Below are 13,025 nucleotides of genomic sequence, written 5' to 3' on the forward strand. Positions count from 1 at the left end.
CCCCCACGATACGAACAAATGACACACCCGCGAAGTCCCAACGAAAGAGAGGCTGCAGAGGTGGATACAAGATCCAAAAGAAGAAAGGTCCAGTAGGGGAAGGGATTTATAATATTAGTGGGGTAGAACTAACACGTACGGAACTTTTAACTTTGGATAAAGGACTCAAGTTTGCTCCAAAACGAAATCTGAGCAAATTTGATGTCTATGTGGATATACAAAAATATACCAGGAAATTAAATATTAAGAAATATATGATGAGTCAACCCATAAAGGAAGCATCGGATCAAACCCTCTTGGGGAGAGTTCAGCATAGTCAATTAAGGAATAAGTCGTTATTCAATCCACAGGTTCACAATAATGAACATGTCCAAGTTTTTAACAAAATGGTTCTGAGAGACCTAGAGAAATTAAAAACTAAAAAAGTCCCGGATCCCAAAAACATACACAAAGGAATTAAGGAACTGGAGGACAACAAACAAGTCATTATTAGACCTGCGGACAAAGGCGGAGCTATAGTGGTATTATCCAAAGAATATTATTTTGAAGAATTGGAAAGTCAACTGGAAGATCAAAATACATATATTAAGCTCAGGGGAAATCCTACGTGTGAATATAAGGAAGAACTAATTGATTTGATTCAAAGAGGGAGGGACAAAGGAGTACTTCATAAAAGAGAACATAAATATTTGGTTCCAGACAACTGCAGGGTGCCTATAATTTATACAATACCGAAGATTCATAAGGACCCACTCAGACCTCCAGGCAGACCCATTATCAATGGAATTCAGTCCATAAATTCTAGACTTGGACAATATGTAGATAAGTTTATTCAACCACTAGTCCCACAAACAAGGGCCTATCTAAGGGACACGAAACATCTGATTCAGATTTTGGATACAGTGAGGATCGATAGATCAAAGAAATATCTATTAGCCACTGCTGATGTGTCCTCGCTCTACACTGTTATTAACCATGTAGAGGCGATTCAGGCATCAAAATGGGCATTGAATAAATTTGGGTCACTTGTGTCGAAACAAAACAGGTTTGTGTTGATGTCTGGCATTCGGCCTACAACACAATTATTTCTGGCATAGACAGAAATATTATCGCCAACTAAATGGCATAGGCATGGGGGCAAAATATGCACCAAGTGTTGCCAATGTGTTTATGGCTGAGTGGGAGGAAACTGCTATTTATGAAGACCCACCTGAGCAATTAGTTCTCTATAAAAGGTTCATTGATGATTGCATTCTTATATGGAGTGGTGATGAGGGTTCGTTGATCCAATTTTTTGAAAAACTCAATATGAACCAGAAAAACATCATACTCACCCACATGATTAATGAGAAAACTATACAATTTCTGGACCTAGAAATCACACTTGAAGCTCAACGAATTACCACTAAAACTTATTTCAAACCGGTTGAGCGAAATAGCTACATACCGGTGGATAGCTGCCATCATGACCCCTGGCTAATAAATATCCCGAAGGGGCAACTGGTCAGGATCCGCAGAAACTGTAGTGACCCACAAATATTCATGGACCAGGCCAATATGATTGGTGAAAAGTTTGTGAACAAAGGATATGACACTGGCTTTATACAAACACAGATCCAAAAAGTGTTGGAAATACCCAGAGAGACACTAATAGAAGATAGGATTAAAAGAACAGTTTTGGATGATCAAGTACCAATTATTTTGAATTACAACGTCCAACACAAACAATTGGAGACTATCTTCAAAAGGCATTGGGCTATATTACAGGCGGATAAACAATTACAGTGTATATTGCCAAGTATGCCAAGAATAATCTATAGACGGGCACCCACTTTAAGGGATTTAGTGGCGAAGAATGTACCTGATCCCCCTACTAAATCTAACAGACTAACTTTCTTCCAAGGAAAAGGTTTTTTCCCTTGTAAAAGATGTTTTGCCTGCAAAAAGACTAATTTTAATGGACAAAAATGCTCCAGTTTTGTATCTAACGTTACTCAAAAGGAATATCAAATCAAAGATTTAATAACGTGCAGAACTGAGGGTGTAGTCTATGCCTTACAATGTCCATGCTCCCTTCAGTACATTGGCCGTACCAAAAGGCCCTTGTGGAAACGTTTGAGGGAGCATGTTCAAAATATTGAAAAGGGCTTCCCTGACCATAATGTGTCACGCCATTTTTCTATGTGTCATCAAAATAACCCAAAAGACCTCAAATTTTGGGCTATTGCTAAATATAATCCCCACTGGAGGGGGAGTCATATGGTACGGCAATTAAGTCAGACTGAATCAAGATGGATACATGAAATGAGATCATTATCACCGAATGGGTTAAATATTGAATTTGATCTCAATTGTTTCATCTCTGATTACTGATTTTATATTTTATATATTTTATACATTTTCACATTTTTACCTATATGTGTAATGTTGAGATTTTTTCCTCTCTGGTTTTAATTTTAATTTTAATAGGTATTTTATTAGGTTTTTATATACATATTCTATGCCTATTTTTTATATACATATTCTATGCTTATTTTAAAAAATATTGAAAATTTTTTATCATGTCCGGCAAATATGGGTATTGATAAGTTGCTGGAGTTTCCTTTGTTACAATTTCAAGTGTTGTACCACTAATGACCATTGGAGGCTGTTATACATACCCACAGTTGTCCATATAAATTGATGATGTGTTGGAGGTTATAGTGTTGTACCACTTGTGACCACTGGTGGCTGCTATGTATATATACACATATCCCCAGTTGTCGAATATGAATGATTGTTTTTAACAACAAATTTTAAAATGTACCTGTATTAAAATTATATATTATACATATGAATATGTTACCAATCCTTATGAGCTTGCGATGATGTAAGATGAAACACTCCCTTACTGCACATCCCGTTGGTGCCTGAGTATCTCGCTGACTATAAATAACATCAGCTGAGACCTGGCAAGCAGTTACCCATGACTAAGTCACGTGTCTAGTGACGTAACGCGTGGGGGAGGAGTTACGAGCGGGACGGATCGCAGATCCGAATGAGGAGAGTGCATCAGAGACGCTGAGCGGCTTAATTTGAAGGATTGGTGTTTGGTTGTCCTAAATGCTGTTTAATCTCGGCGGATTCGTGAGTGAGACCTCGTCAGAAATTATTTATCTCAATTTGTTCATGCTATTTGCGCTATGAGATCTCTTCTCTTGTTTTTCTATGAGCTGTATCAGTGTGGAGGAAGCGCTGCATATATGAAACAGATATCTACATAGTGTGATTAGATCCCACATCTCTCAATCATTTCACAGGGTGTTGTTCACGGAAGAAGCACTGGTGTATCCATGCAATTGGACTAATTGTTTTTTGTTTGCGGATCTGTGCAATTACTTATTGGATATTGAATCACATATATTTTGGTTTTCACATTATCTTAGTTAATATTCAGCGCAATATACTATATATAATTTTACGTAAGAGATAGGCCGCCTAAAGTTCGACCTAGGCCCTAGTTGGAATAGTAATGTTAAGTATAGCCGCTGTTCCCGCGTCGAAATTCTAATTTTTTACGTCGTTTGCGTAAGTCGTCCGTGAATCGGGATTTACGTCGTTTACGTCCACGTCAAAATCAATAGGCCCGTACAGCGTACTTAGCCGCAATGCACACTGGGAAATGTAGGCGCTCGGCGCATGCGCAGTTAAAAAAAACGTCAAAAACGTAAGGTCAAGCCCCATTAACATAAAACGCACCCCCTTACACACATTTGAATTGGGCGCGCTTACGCCCGCCCGCTTTAGGCTACGCCGCCGTAACTTAGCAGGCAAGTACATTGTGAATCATGTACTTGCCTCGCTAACTTACGGCGGCGTAGCCTAAATGCCTTAAGCTACGCCGCCGCAAAGTTGCGGCAATCTATGTGAATCTAGGCATATGATTGCTTATAACAATGAATATCACCGATATAAACAACCATTTTTACTGAATAAAATAGATTCATTGGGCCAGATTCATATAGACTTACGACGGGCGCATCGGTAGATACGCCGTCATAAGTCCGAATCCGCGCCGGCGCAACTTTAAGCGTATGCTCAAACTGAGATACGCTTAAATGTTGCTAAGATACGGCCAGCGTAAGTCTCCTACGCCGTCGTATCTTAACTGCCTATTTACGCTGGCCGCTAGGGGCGTGTACGCTGATTTACGCCTAGAATATGTAAATCAGCAAGATACGCCTATTCACGAACGTACGCTTGCCCGTCGCAGTAAAGATACGCCGTTTACGTAAGGCTTTTTCGGGCGTAAAGATAAACCACCAAAAACATGGCGCAGCCAATGTTAAGTATGGACGTCGGAACCGCGTTGAATTTTTCACGTTTTACGTCGTTTGCGTAAGTCGTCCGTGAATGGGGCTGGGCGTAGGTTACGTTCACGTCCAAAGCATTGATTATTTGCAACGTGATTTGGAGCATGCGCACTGGGATACGTTCACGGACGGCGCATGCGCCATTCGTTAGAAACGTCATTTACGTGGGGTCACACTTAATTTACATAAAACACGCCCACAGCTTCAACAATTGAATTAGGCGGGCTTACGCCGGCCCTAATACGCTACGCCGCCGTAACTTCGGCCGAAAAATCTTTATGAATACCATACTCGCCTCTCAAAGTTACGGCGGTGTAGAGTATTGGAGATACGCTGCGCCCGCATAAAGGTATCTGAATCTAGCCCATTCAGTGTGTATTGTTGTGATTAGCTGTGATTGGCCCTGTCTTGTACCATGTGATCACTGTGACCGATCACAGAGATCAACACAATGAATGGCATGAATTAAAGCCATTCATTGTGTAAAATTGTCATGTGATCTGCTGTGATTGGTCACATGGTACCGGTGTCCTTTCGAAAAATGCCCCCTGTCGAGTAATTCCCGCTTGGTACTGCTCATTCAGAGCGCTTGCGCAGTAAGGTGCCGCCGAAAGCCTCCGAATTGCTGATTAGCTGTAGACGGCGCCTGCGCACAATAGCCAACATTATGCCAGACGCTCCCGATACTCGTGCAAGTCAGCAAGGGTCAGATTTCTTGATGGGCGCGTGTGAGGGGCAGATGCCTACAGAAGGGGGCGTATTTTGGATGCCAGTGCTATTTAGCTATCTAACACAAGCAATAGCACTGCTCATCATTACTAAATACGCCCCCTTCTGTAGGCATCCGCCCCTCACACGTGCCCATCATCAAGAAATCTGCCCCTTGCTGACTTACACAAGCATCGGGAGCGTCTGGCACAAAGTCGGCTATTGTGAGCAGGCGCCGTCTACAGCTGATCGTCAATTCCGGTGTTCGGAGGCTTTCAGCGGCACCCTACTGCGCAAGAGCTGTGCATGCGCAGTATCAAGCGGGCATTATTTGACAGGACTCCGGTACCATGTGACTAATCACAGCTGATCACACACAATGAATGGCTTTAATTCATGCCATTTATTGTGTACTATTGTGTTGATCTCTGTGATCGGTCACAGTGATCACATGGTACAAGACAGGGCTAATCACAACAATACACACTGAATGAATCTATTTTATTCAGTAAAAAAGGTTGTTTATATCGGTGATATTCACTGTTATAAGCAATCATAGGGCTAGATTCAGGTAGGAGATACGACGGCGTATGTCCAGATACGCCATCGTATCTCTGAGTTGCGGCATCGTATCTATGCGCCTGATTCATAGAATCAGTTACGCATAGAGGTGGCGCTTCCGTCGATTTACACAAGGAATATGCTAATTAGGTAGATACGCCGATTCACAAACGTACGTACGGCCGGCGCTATTTTTTTACGTCGTTTACGTTAGGCTTTTTCGGCGTAAGGTTGCTCTTGCTATATGAGGCGTACGCAATGTTAAGTATGGACGTCGTTCCCGCGTCGAATTTTGAAATTTTTACGTAGTTTGCGTAAGTCGTTCGCGAATAGGGCTGTACGTAAGTTATGTTCACGTCTAAAGCATTGCCGATTTGCGGCAAAATTTGGAGTATGCGCACTGGGATTCTTTCATGAACGGCGCATGTGCCCTTTCTTAAAAAAACGTCAAATACATGGGGTCAGGTTTTATTTACATAAAACACGCCCACCTCTTTAGAACTTGAATTCGGCGCGCTTACGCCGGCAGATTTACGCTACGCCGCCACAACTTACGGAGCAAGTGCATTGTGAATACTGCACTTGCCTCTCTAAATTGCGGCGGCGTAGCGTAAATACCATACGCTACGCCCGCACAACATTACGCAGGGCTACCTGAATCTAGCCCATAGTGTGTAAGAATAAAAAAAAATTCCTGATCACCTCCCCAGAGTAGTATTAGTAGTGTTACTGTGGTAACCCTGTATTGCTCCAGTCACAGTTCGGGACCGGAGCCGTTCGGTAAAACTCCGAAATACTCCGTTCCCGAGACTTTCTGGGGCAGATTCTTGTAGATCGCCGCATCTCTGCGGCGGGGTAACGTATCTCATTTACGTTACGTCGCCGCAAGTTTTACGGGCAAGTGCTTGATTCACAAAGCACTTGCCTGTAAAGTTGCGGCGGCGTAGCGTAAATCCCCGGCGCAAGCCCGCCTAATTCAAATTAGGCGGGTAGGGGGCGTATAGCATTTAAATTAGGCGCGTTCCCGCGCCGAACCTAATGCGCATGCGCCGTCCTTAAAATTTCCTGACGTGCATTGCGCTAAATGACGTCGCAAGGACGTCATTGGTTTCGACGTGAACGTAGATGACGTCCAGCCCTATTCACGGACGACTTCTGCAAACAACGTAAATTTTTAAATTTCGACGCGGGAACGACGGCCATACTTAACATTGGTTGCCCCTCATATAGCAGGGGCAACTTTACGCGTCGCAAGTCTAATGTAAACGTCGTAACTTTACTGCGTCGGTCGGGCGTACGTTCGGGAATTTGCGTATTTTGCTAATTTGCATACCCGACGGGGAAAACGACGGAGGTGACACCTAGCGGCGAAAAAAAAATTGCATTTAAGTTTCGACAGCGTAAGAGCCTTAAGCCTGTCGGATCTAATGGTTATCTATGCGTAACTGATTCTAAGAATCAGTCGCATAGATACAACGGCCCTGATTAGGACTTACGACGGCGTACATTGCGTTGCGCCGTCGTAAGCCCTTTGAGAATCTGGGCCTCTGAGTTCAGCCGAGCTGTCCCGGAGCCTTTCTAAATATTCCAGGGGCTCTCTGGCGCCAGCCCCCCCCCCACCTCTGGCCACATGCGGTATTGCGTGCCATAGATGTCAACGCAGAACAAATTATTTTAGTTTCCATTGACTTCTATGGGGAAACTCGCTTTGATATGTGAGTGCTTTGGATTACGAGCATTCTCCTGGAACGGATTATACTCGTAATCCGAGGTTCCACTGTACTTAGTGTTATTTATACATGCAATAAAATTCAAATTCATAAAAAAACATATAAATGTCCCATAAATCAATATAAATCTTGATATTGGTGCTCCAGTGTTCTTATGATATCACTGGGGTAGATTCAGGTACCTGTTACGGCGGCGTATCTCCAGATACGCCGCCGTAATTTCAAATCTGCATCAGCGTTTCGTTACGCCAATTCAGAAAGGCAGTTACGCTGAAAAAATAGGCTTCTTCCACCGACGTAACTTGATTGCGGCGGCGTAGAATTGTGTGCAATATCACTTTGGCCGCTAGGGGCGCTTCCGTTGTTGTCGGCGTAGAATATGCTAATTTCCTAGATACGTCGATTCACAAACCGGCGTTCGTTTTTTTATGTCGTTTGCGTAAGGCTTTTTCGGCGTAAGGCTGCTCCTGCTATTAGGAGGCGCAGCCAATGTTAAGTATGGACGTCGTTCCCGCTTCGAAATTTGAATTATTTACGTCGTTTGCGTAAGTCGTTCGCGAATAGGGCTGGACGTAATTTACGCTCACGTCGAAACCAATACGTCGTTACGCCGTACTTGGAAGCATGCGCCGTCTGTAAAAAACATCAATCACGTCAGGTCATCATACATTTACATAAAACACGCCCCCCCCCCCCTTCCACATTTGGCTTACGCCGGCCCCATTTACGATACGCCGCAGCAACTTACGGAGCAAGTGCTTCGTGAATACAACACTTTCTCCTGTATGTTATGGCGACGTAGCGTAAATACGATACGCTGCGCCGCCGTATCATTGCGCACCCCTACCTGAATCCACCCCACTGTGCTTATCAATAATTCGTATTATTTGTGCTCATCACCAGCAGCACCTATTTTATCTGCTCACCCCAAGGATGAGCCAGGAAGACTCAAGTGAGGTTTCCTATCAATACCCTCAATAATATTCCTCTGTGTCTTTGTCATTGGCTGTTGTTTTCTGCATGCTGCCCGTGCTCTTGCTTTTCTTCACACAACCTCCATCTAGTTCCTCATGGTGCTCCTCCGTCTTGTTCTCCTGGCAGGGCACAGATTAAGTACGCAGTGAAAAGGAAGATCTACGATGACAGCGGGGTCCCCCTGCCTTCAGATTCCCCCCGTAAGGTAGCGAAGAAGGCCGGGCCCGTTTCCTCTTCCTCAGCCGCCATGGTGTCGGCGCCACAGGTTGTGGGAGGGACAACGATACCTGACGGGTCACAGGGTGCCATGCGGAAACGCAAGTCCTCTGGTGAGAAGGTGGGGAGTGGGGGATGTGGGGGGGAGGGGGAGGGGCATGTAATGGCATGCTGTATTCCCAGCATCTCTTCTTTCAGCAGATGTAACGCTCAGCGCCCTGAATGACTCCGACGCCAACAGCGATCTGGTAGATATAGAAGGTTTGGGCGAAAGGAGCACTGTGAAAAAAATCAACTTCGACCAGGGTATGAAATCTTGTTTTATTTTATTTTTCCCATACAATTTCTTATCCTTTACCATTATATGACCCTTTCTTTTATGTTCTCTATCCTCCTTGTCCTCCATTTTGTGTCTGTATGTTCAGTCTCTGATTAGTGATACCCATCTGCCCACCTTCTACATCTCCCATTTCTTCACATCCTCTGCTCCACCCTTCCCTTGTTCTCCTTATTTACTTTCCCTGATCTCCTCCTCCCTTCTCTGCACCTTTCCCTGATCTCCTCCATCTTCTCTGCACCTTTCACTGATCTCCTCCATCTTCTCTGCACCTTTCCCTGATCTCCATCTTCTCTGCACCTTTCCCTAAACTCCTCCTCCTTCTCTGCACCTTTCCCTGATCTCCTTCGTCTTCTCTGCACCTTTCCCTGATCTCCTTCGTCTTCTCTGCACCTTTCCCTGATCTCCTCCGTCTTCTCTGCACCTTTCCCTGATCTCCTCCTCCTTCTCTGCACCTTTCCCTGATCTCCTCCATCTTCTCTGCACCTTTCCCTGATCTCCTCCTGCTTCTCTGCACCTTTCCCTGATCTCCTCCATCTTCTCTGCACCTTTCCCTGATCTCCTCCTGCTTCTCTGCACCTTTCCCTGATCTCCTCCTGCTTCTCTGCACCTTTCCCTGATCTCCTCCTCCTTCTCTGCACCTTTCCCTGATCTCCTTTGTCTTCTCTGCACCTTTCCCTGATCTCCTCCGTCTTCTCTGCACCTTTCCCTGATCTCCTCCGTCTTCTCTGCACCTTTCCCTGATCTCCTCCGTCTTCTCTGCACCTTTCCCTAATCTCCTCTGTCTTCTCTGCACCTTTCCCTGATCTCCTCCGTCGTCTCTGCACCTTTCCCTGATCTCCTCCCCCTTCTCTGCACCTTTCCCTGATCTCCTCCATCTTCTCTGCACCTTTCCCTGATCTCCTCCTCCTTCTCTGCACCTTTCCCTGATCTCCTCCTCCTTCTCTGCACCTTTCCCTGATCTCCTCCATCTTCTCTGCACCTTTCCCTGATCTCCTCCTTCTCTGCACCTTTCCCTGATCTCCTCCATCTTCTCTGCACCTTTCCCTGATCTCCTCCTCCTCCTTCTCTGCACCTTTACCTGATCTCTTCCTCCTTCACTGCACATTTTCCCGTTCTCCTTCTCCTCTCCAACATTCCCTGATCTCCTCATTCTCTGCACCTTTCCATATTCTCCTTCCCACCGTTTTCTGCTTTCCTCTTTCTCTGCAACTTACCTGATCTCTTCTTTCTTTTCTGCACCTTTTCCTGTGCTCCTCCTCACCATTCCCCCATTTCCTCCTCCTTGTCTGCACATTTCCCTGTTCTCCTTCTCCTCCTCCTCCCCCCCGTTTTCCTGGTCTCTTCTATCTCTGCACTTTTCCCTGACCTCCTTCTCTGAACCTTTCTCTGTTCTCCTCCTTCCTCTACCCACCATCCCCGATCTCCTCTTCCTTCTCTGCACGTTTTCCTGTTCTCCTTCTTCTTCTCTGCACCTTTTCCTGTTCTCCTCCCCACCCTTCCCCCATTTCCTCCTCCTTCTCTGTACCTTTCCCTGTTCTCCTCATTCTCCTTTCCACCATTCCCTGACCTCCTCTTCCTTCTCTGCACATCTCCCTGTTCTTCTCCCTCCCTGCACCTTGACCTGTTCTCCTTCCCTGCATCTTTTCCTATTCTCATCCTTCTTTGCGCCTTTTCCTGTTCTTCTCAGCCTTGTCTGCACCTTTCCTTTTTTTTTTTTCCTGCGCCTTTTACTGTTCTCAATCTTCTTCACACATCTCCTCCTTGTTCTCCTCCCTCTCATCTTGTACTGTCTTCCCCCCCACCACTTTGACACCCTATTCCCCTTTCTTTTCCTCTCATCTTGTACTTGCTGTCTTCCCCCCACCACTTTGCCACCCTATTCCCTTTCCTCTCCCTCTCATATTGTACCTACTGTCTTCCCCCCACCACTTTGCCACCCTATTCCCTTTCCTCTCCCTCTCATATTGTACCTGCTGTCTTCCCCCCACCACTTTGCCACCCTATTCCCCTTCCTCTCCCTCTCATCTTGTACCTACTGTCTTCCCCCCACCACTTTGCCACGCTATTCCCTTTCCTCTTCCTCTCATCTTGTACCTACTGCCCCCCCCCCCCCCACCACTTTGACACCCTATTCCCCTTTCTCTCCATTGTCCCGCTTTCTTATCTTTTCTTCTTGATCTTTCCCTATTCATCTTCACCTACCAATCTCATCTGCTTTCTACATTTACCTTCTTTCTTTAAACCTCCTCATCAACCATTTTTCTTTACTTTGCAAGTTTTTTTACTTTTATTTAATTAGAATTTTTTCTTGCAATCTTGTCCTTCTCGCTTCCTTTGCCCTTTTATTTGCACCCACCCCTTGGCTTCATAATACACCTTCTAATTCTATATGTTATTATTTCCATTTCAGATAGTCTAAACTTGGATTCCAATTTTATTATGAACTCTAGTGATCTCCCCCTTTTATCTCGCTGATGGTATGTTCCACACCTGCTTGTAAATATTATTTCCCGTGTCGCCACCCCCTCTGTGGGATATCCCTTCATTTCCTCTTCTGAAGATAGCCGCGCCAAACCACTTCTAGCCACGACGAAACAGCGGCAACCCGATGACCTGTGACCTTTGCTATGGATGCGAACAAATGTGATGGCAGTTTTCATGTTTTTTTAATAAAAAGAAAAAAAATCTCAACTGAAATGTTGTCATTTGTCTTCATCCTGCGTTGTACATTGCCACGGCACCCTGAAGCAGCACAGACAGTACTGGCAGATGTCACAGTGAAGCCATTGCCAATATCTGTGTGCTGCTATAGGGAAGCGGGCACTGCTGCTGTAGATCGGCAATCCTGCTTCACAAGACCCTCATGAATTCAATATCTTAGCAAGAAACATTTGCACTGTAAAAAAAAATGGATACAATTAGTCATTAATGGCGTCCTAGGAATGCCCACTTCTGCAGACTGAAACCTGTTTATAAAGGCATTTTACCCTTTACATTTCACCTCCCAATAGCCATCCCACTGCTTTCATCAGGACTGAGGGCTTTGGAATGGGGTACAGAGGGAGGGTGCCAGGATGTGATCAGATATTTATGTACACCAGCTTCTCCCATCATCTGCCTGCATTGCCTAGAGAAGCATAAAGACCAAGGTAGGTAATGAAAAAGGAGGTTATGTTGGTGTTTGATAGATGCTGGAGAGTTGAGGTGATATTAAACCTTTTATGTTTTATAATACAAACATGTTATACTTACCTGCCCTGTGCAATGGTTTTGCACAGAGCAGCCCCCATCCATGTCTTCTCGGGCTCCTGGCTCCTCCCCTCGTTTGAGTACCCCCTCTAGCTTGCTAAAGGGGGTACCCATGCGGGCTTGCTCCCAAGTCAATTGACGCAGGCAGCAGGGCTTTGTCCCCCACCACAGGAGCCAATGGCTTCCATTGCTATCAATCTGCACTGTGAGGAGGTAGAAAGCAGAGAGAGATGTTGCTCTGGTGTACAGAGCTGGATCGAAATCTGGCCCAAGTAAATATAGGAGGGGGGGGGGGGGATCCTGCAACACAGAATATTTGTGCATTAAGGTAAAAAAGGCCATATGGAGAGGGGGGGCTGACTGACACCAACGATGGGCCACAATCTTGCCCACTGACACCAATGATGGGCCACAATCTTGCCCACTGACACCAACGACGGGCCACAATCTTGCCCACTGACACCAACGACGGGCCACAATCTTGCCCACTGACACCAACGACGGGCCACAATCTTGCCCACTGACACCAACGACGGGCCACAATCTTGCCCACTGACACCAACGACGGGCCACAATCTTGCCCACTGACACCAACGACGGGCCACAATCTTGCCCACTGACACCAACGACGGGCCACAATCTTGCCCACTGACACCAACGACGGGCCACAATCTTGCCCACTGACACCAACGACGGGCCACAATCTTGCCCACTGACACCAACGACGGGCCACAATCTTGCCCACTGACACCAACGACGGGCCACTATTCCGCCCACTGACACCACTGATGGGCCACTATTCCGCCCACTGACACCACTGATGGGCCACTATTCTGCCCACTGACACCAATGATGACCCACTATTCCATTAATCTTTGCATAAAAAGTTGAAAA

General features: G+C 45.6%; 1 protein-coding gene across 3 annotated transcripts in view; it reads left to right on the forward strand.

Annotated features, from left to right (window-relative positions):
- Positions 1 to 11,579, forward strand: part of C3H17orf49 (chromosome 3 C17orf49 homolog) — a 30,755-nt gene extending 19,176 nt beyond the window's left edge. For 2 of the 3 annotated variants that reach the window (XM_040346673.1, XM_040346670.1), the window contains 3 exons: positions 8,453 to 8,655; positions 8,741 to 8,848; positions 11,293 to 11,579. In XM_040346673.1, coding sequence (XP_040202607.1) covers positions 8,453 to 8,655; positions 8,741 to 8,848; positions 11,293 to 11,357 — 376 coding nt within the window. In that variant the 3' untranslated portion in view covers positions 11,358 to 11,579. The remainder of the gene's footprint in view (positions 1 to 8,452; positions 8,656 to 8,740; positions 8,849 to 11,292) is intronic. The other variant, XM_040346671.1, reaches the window with a different exon arrangement.
- Positions 11,580 to 13,025: the final 1,446 nt, after the last annotated feature.

Source organism: Rana temporaria, chromosome 3 (genome assembly GCF_905171775.1).
Source record: "Rana temporaria chromosome 3, aRanTem1.1, whole genome shotgun sequence".
In the NCBI taxonomy this organism is placed as follows: Eukaryota; Metazoa; Chordata; class Amphibia; order Anura; family Ranidae; genus Rana; species Rana temporaria.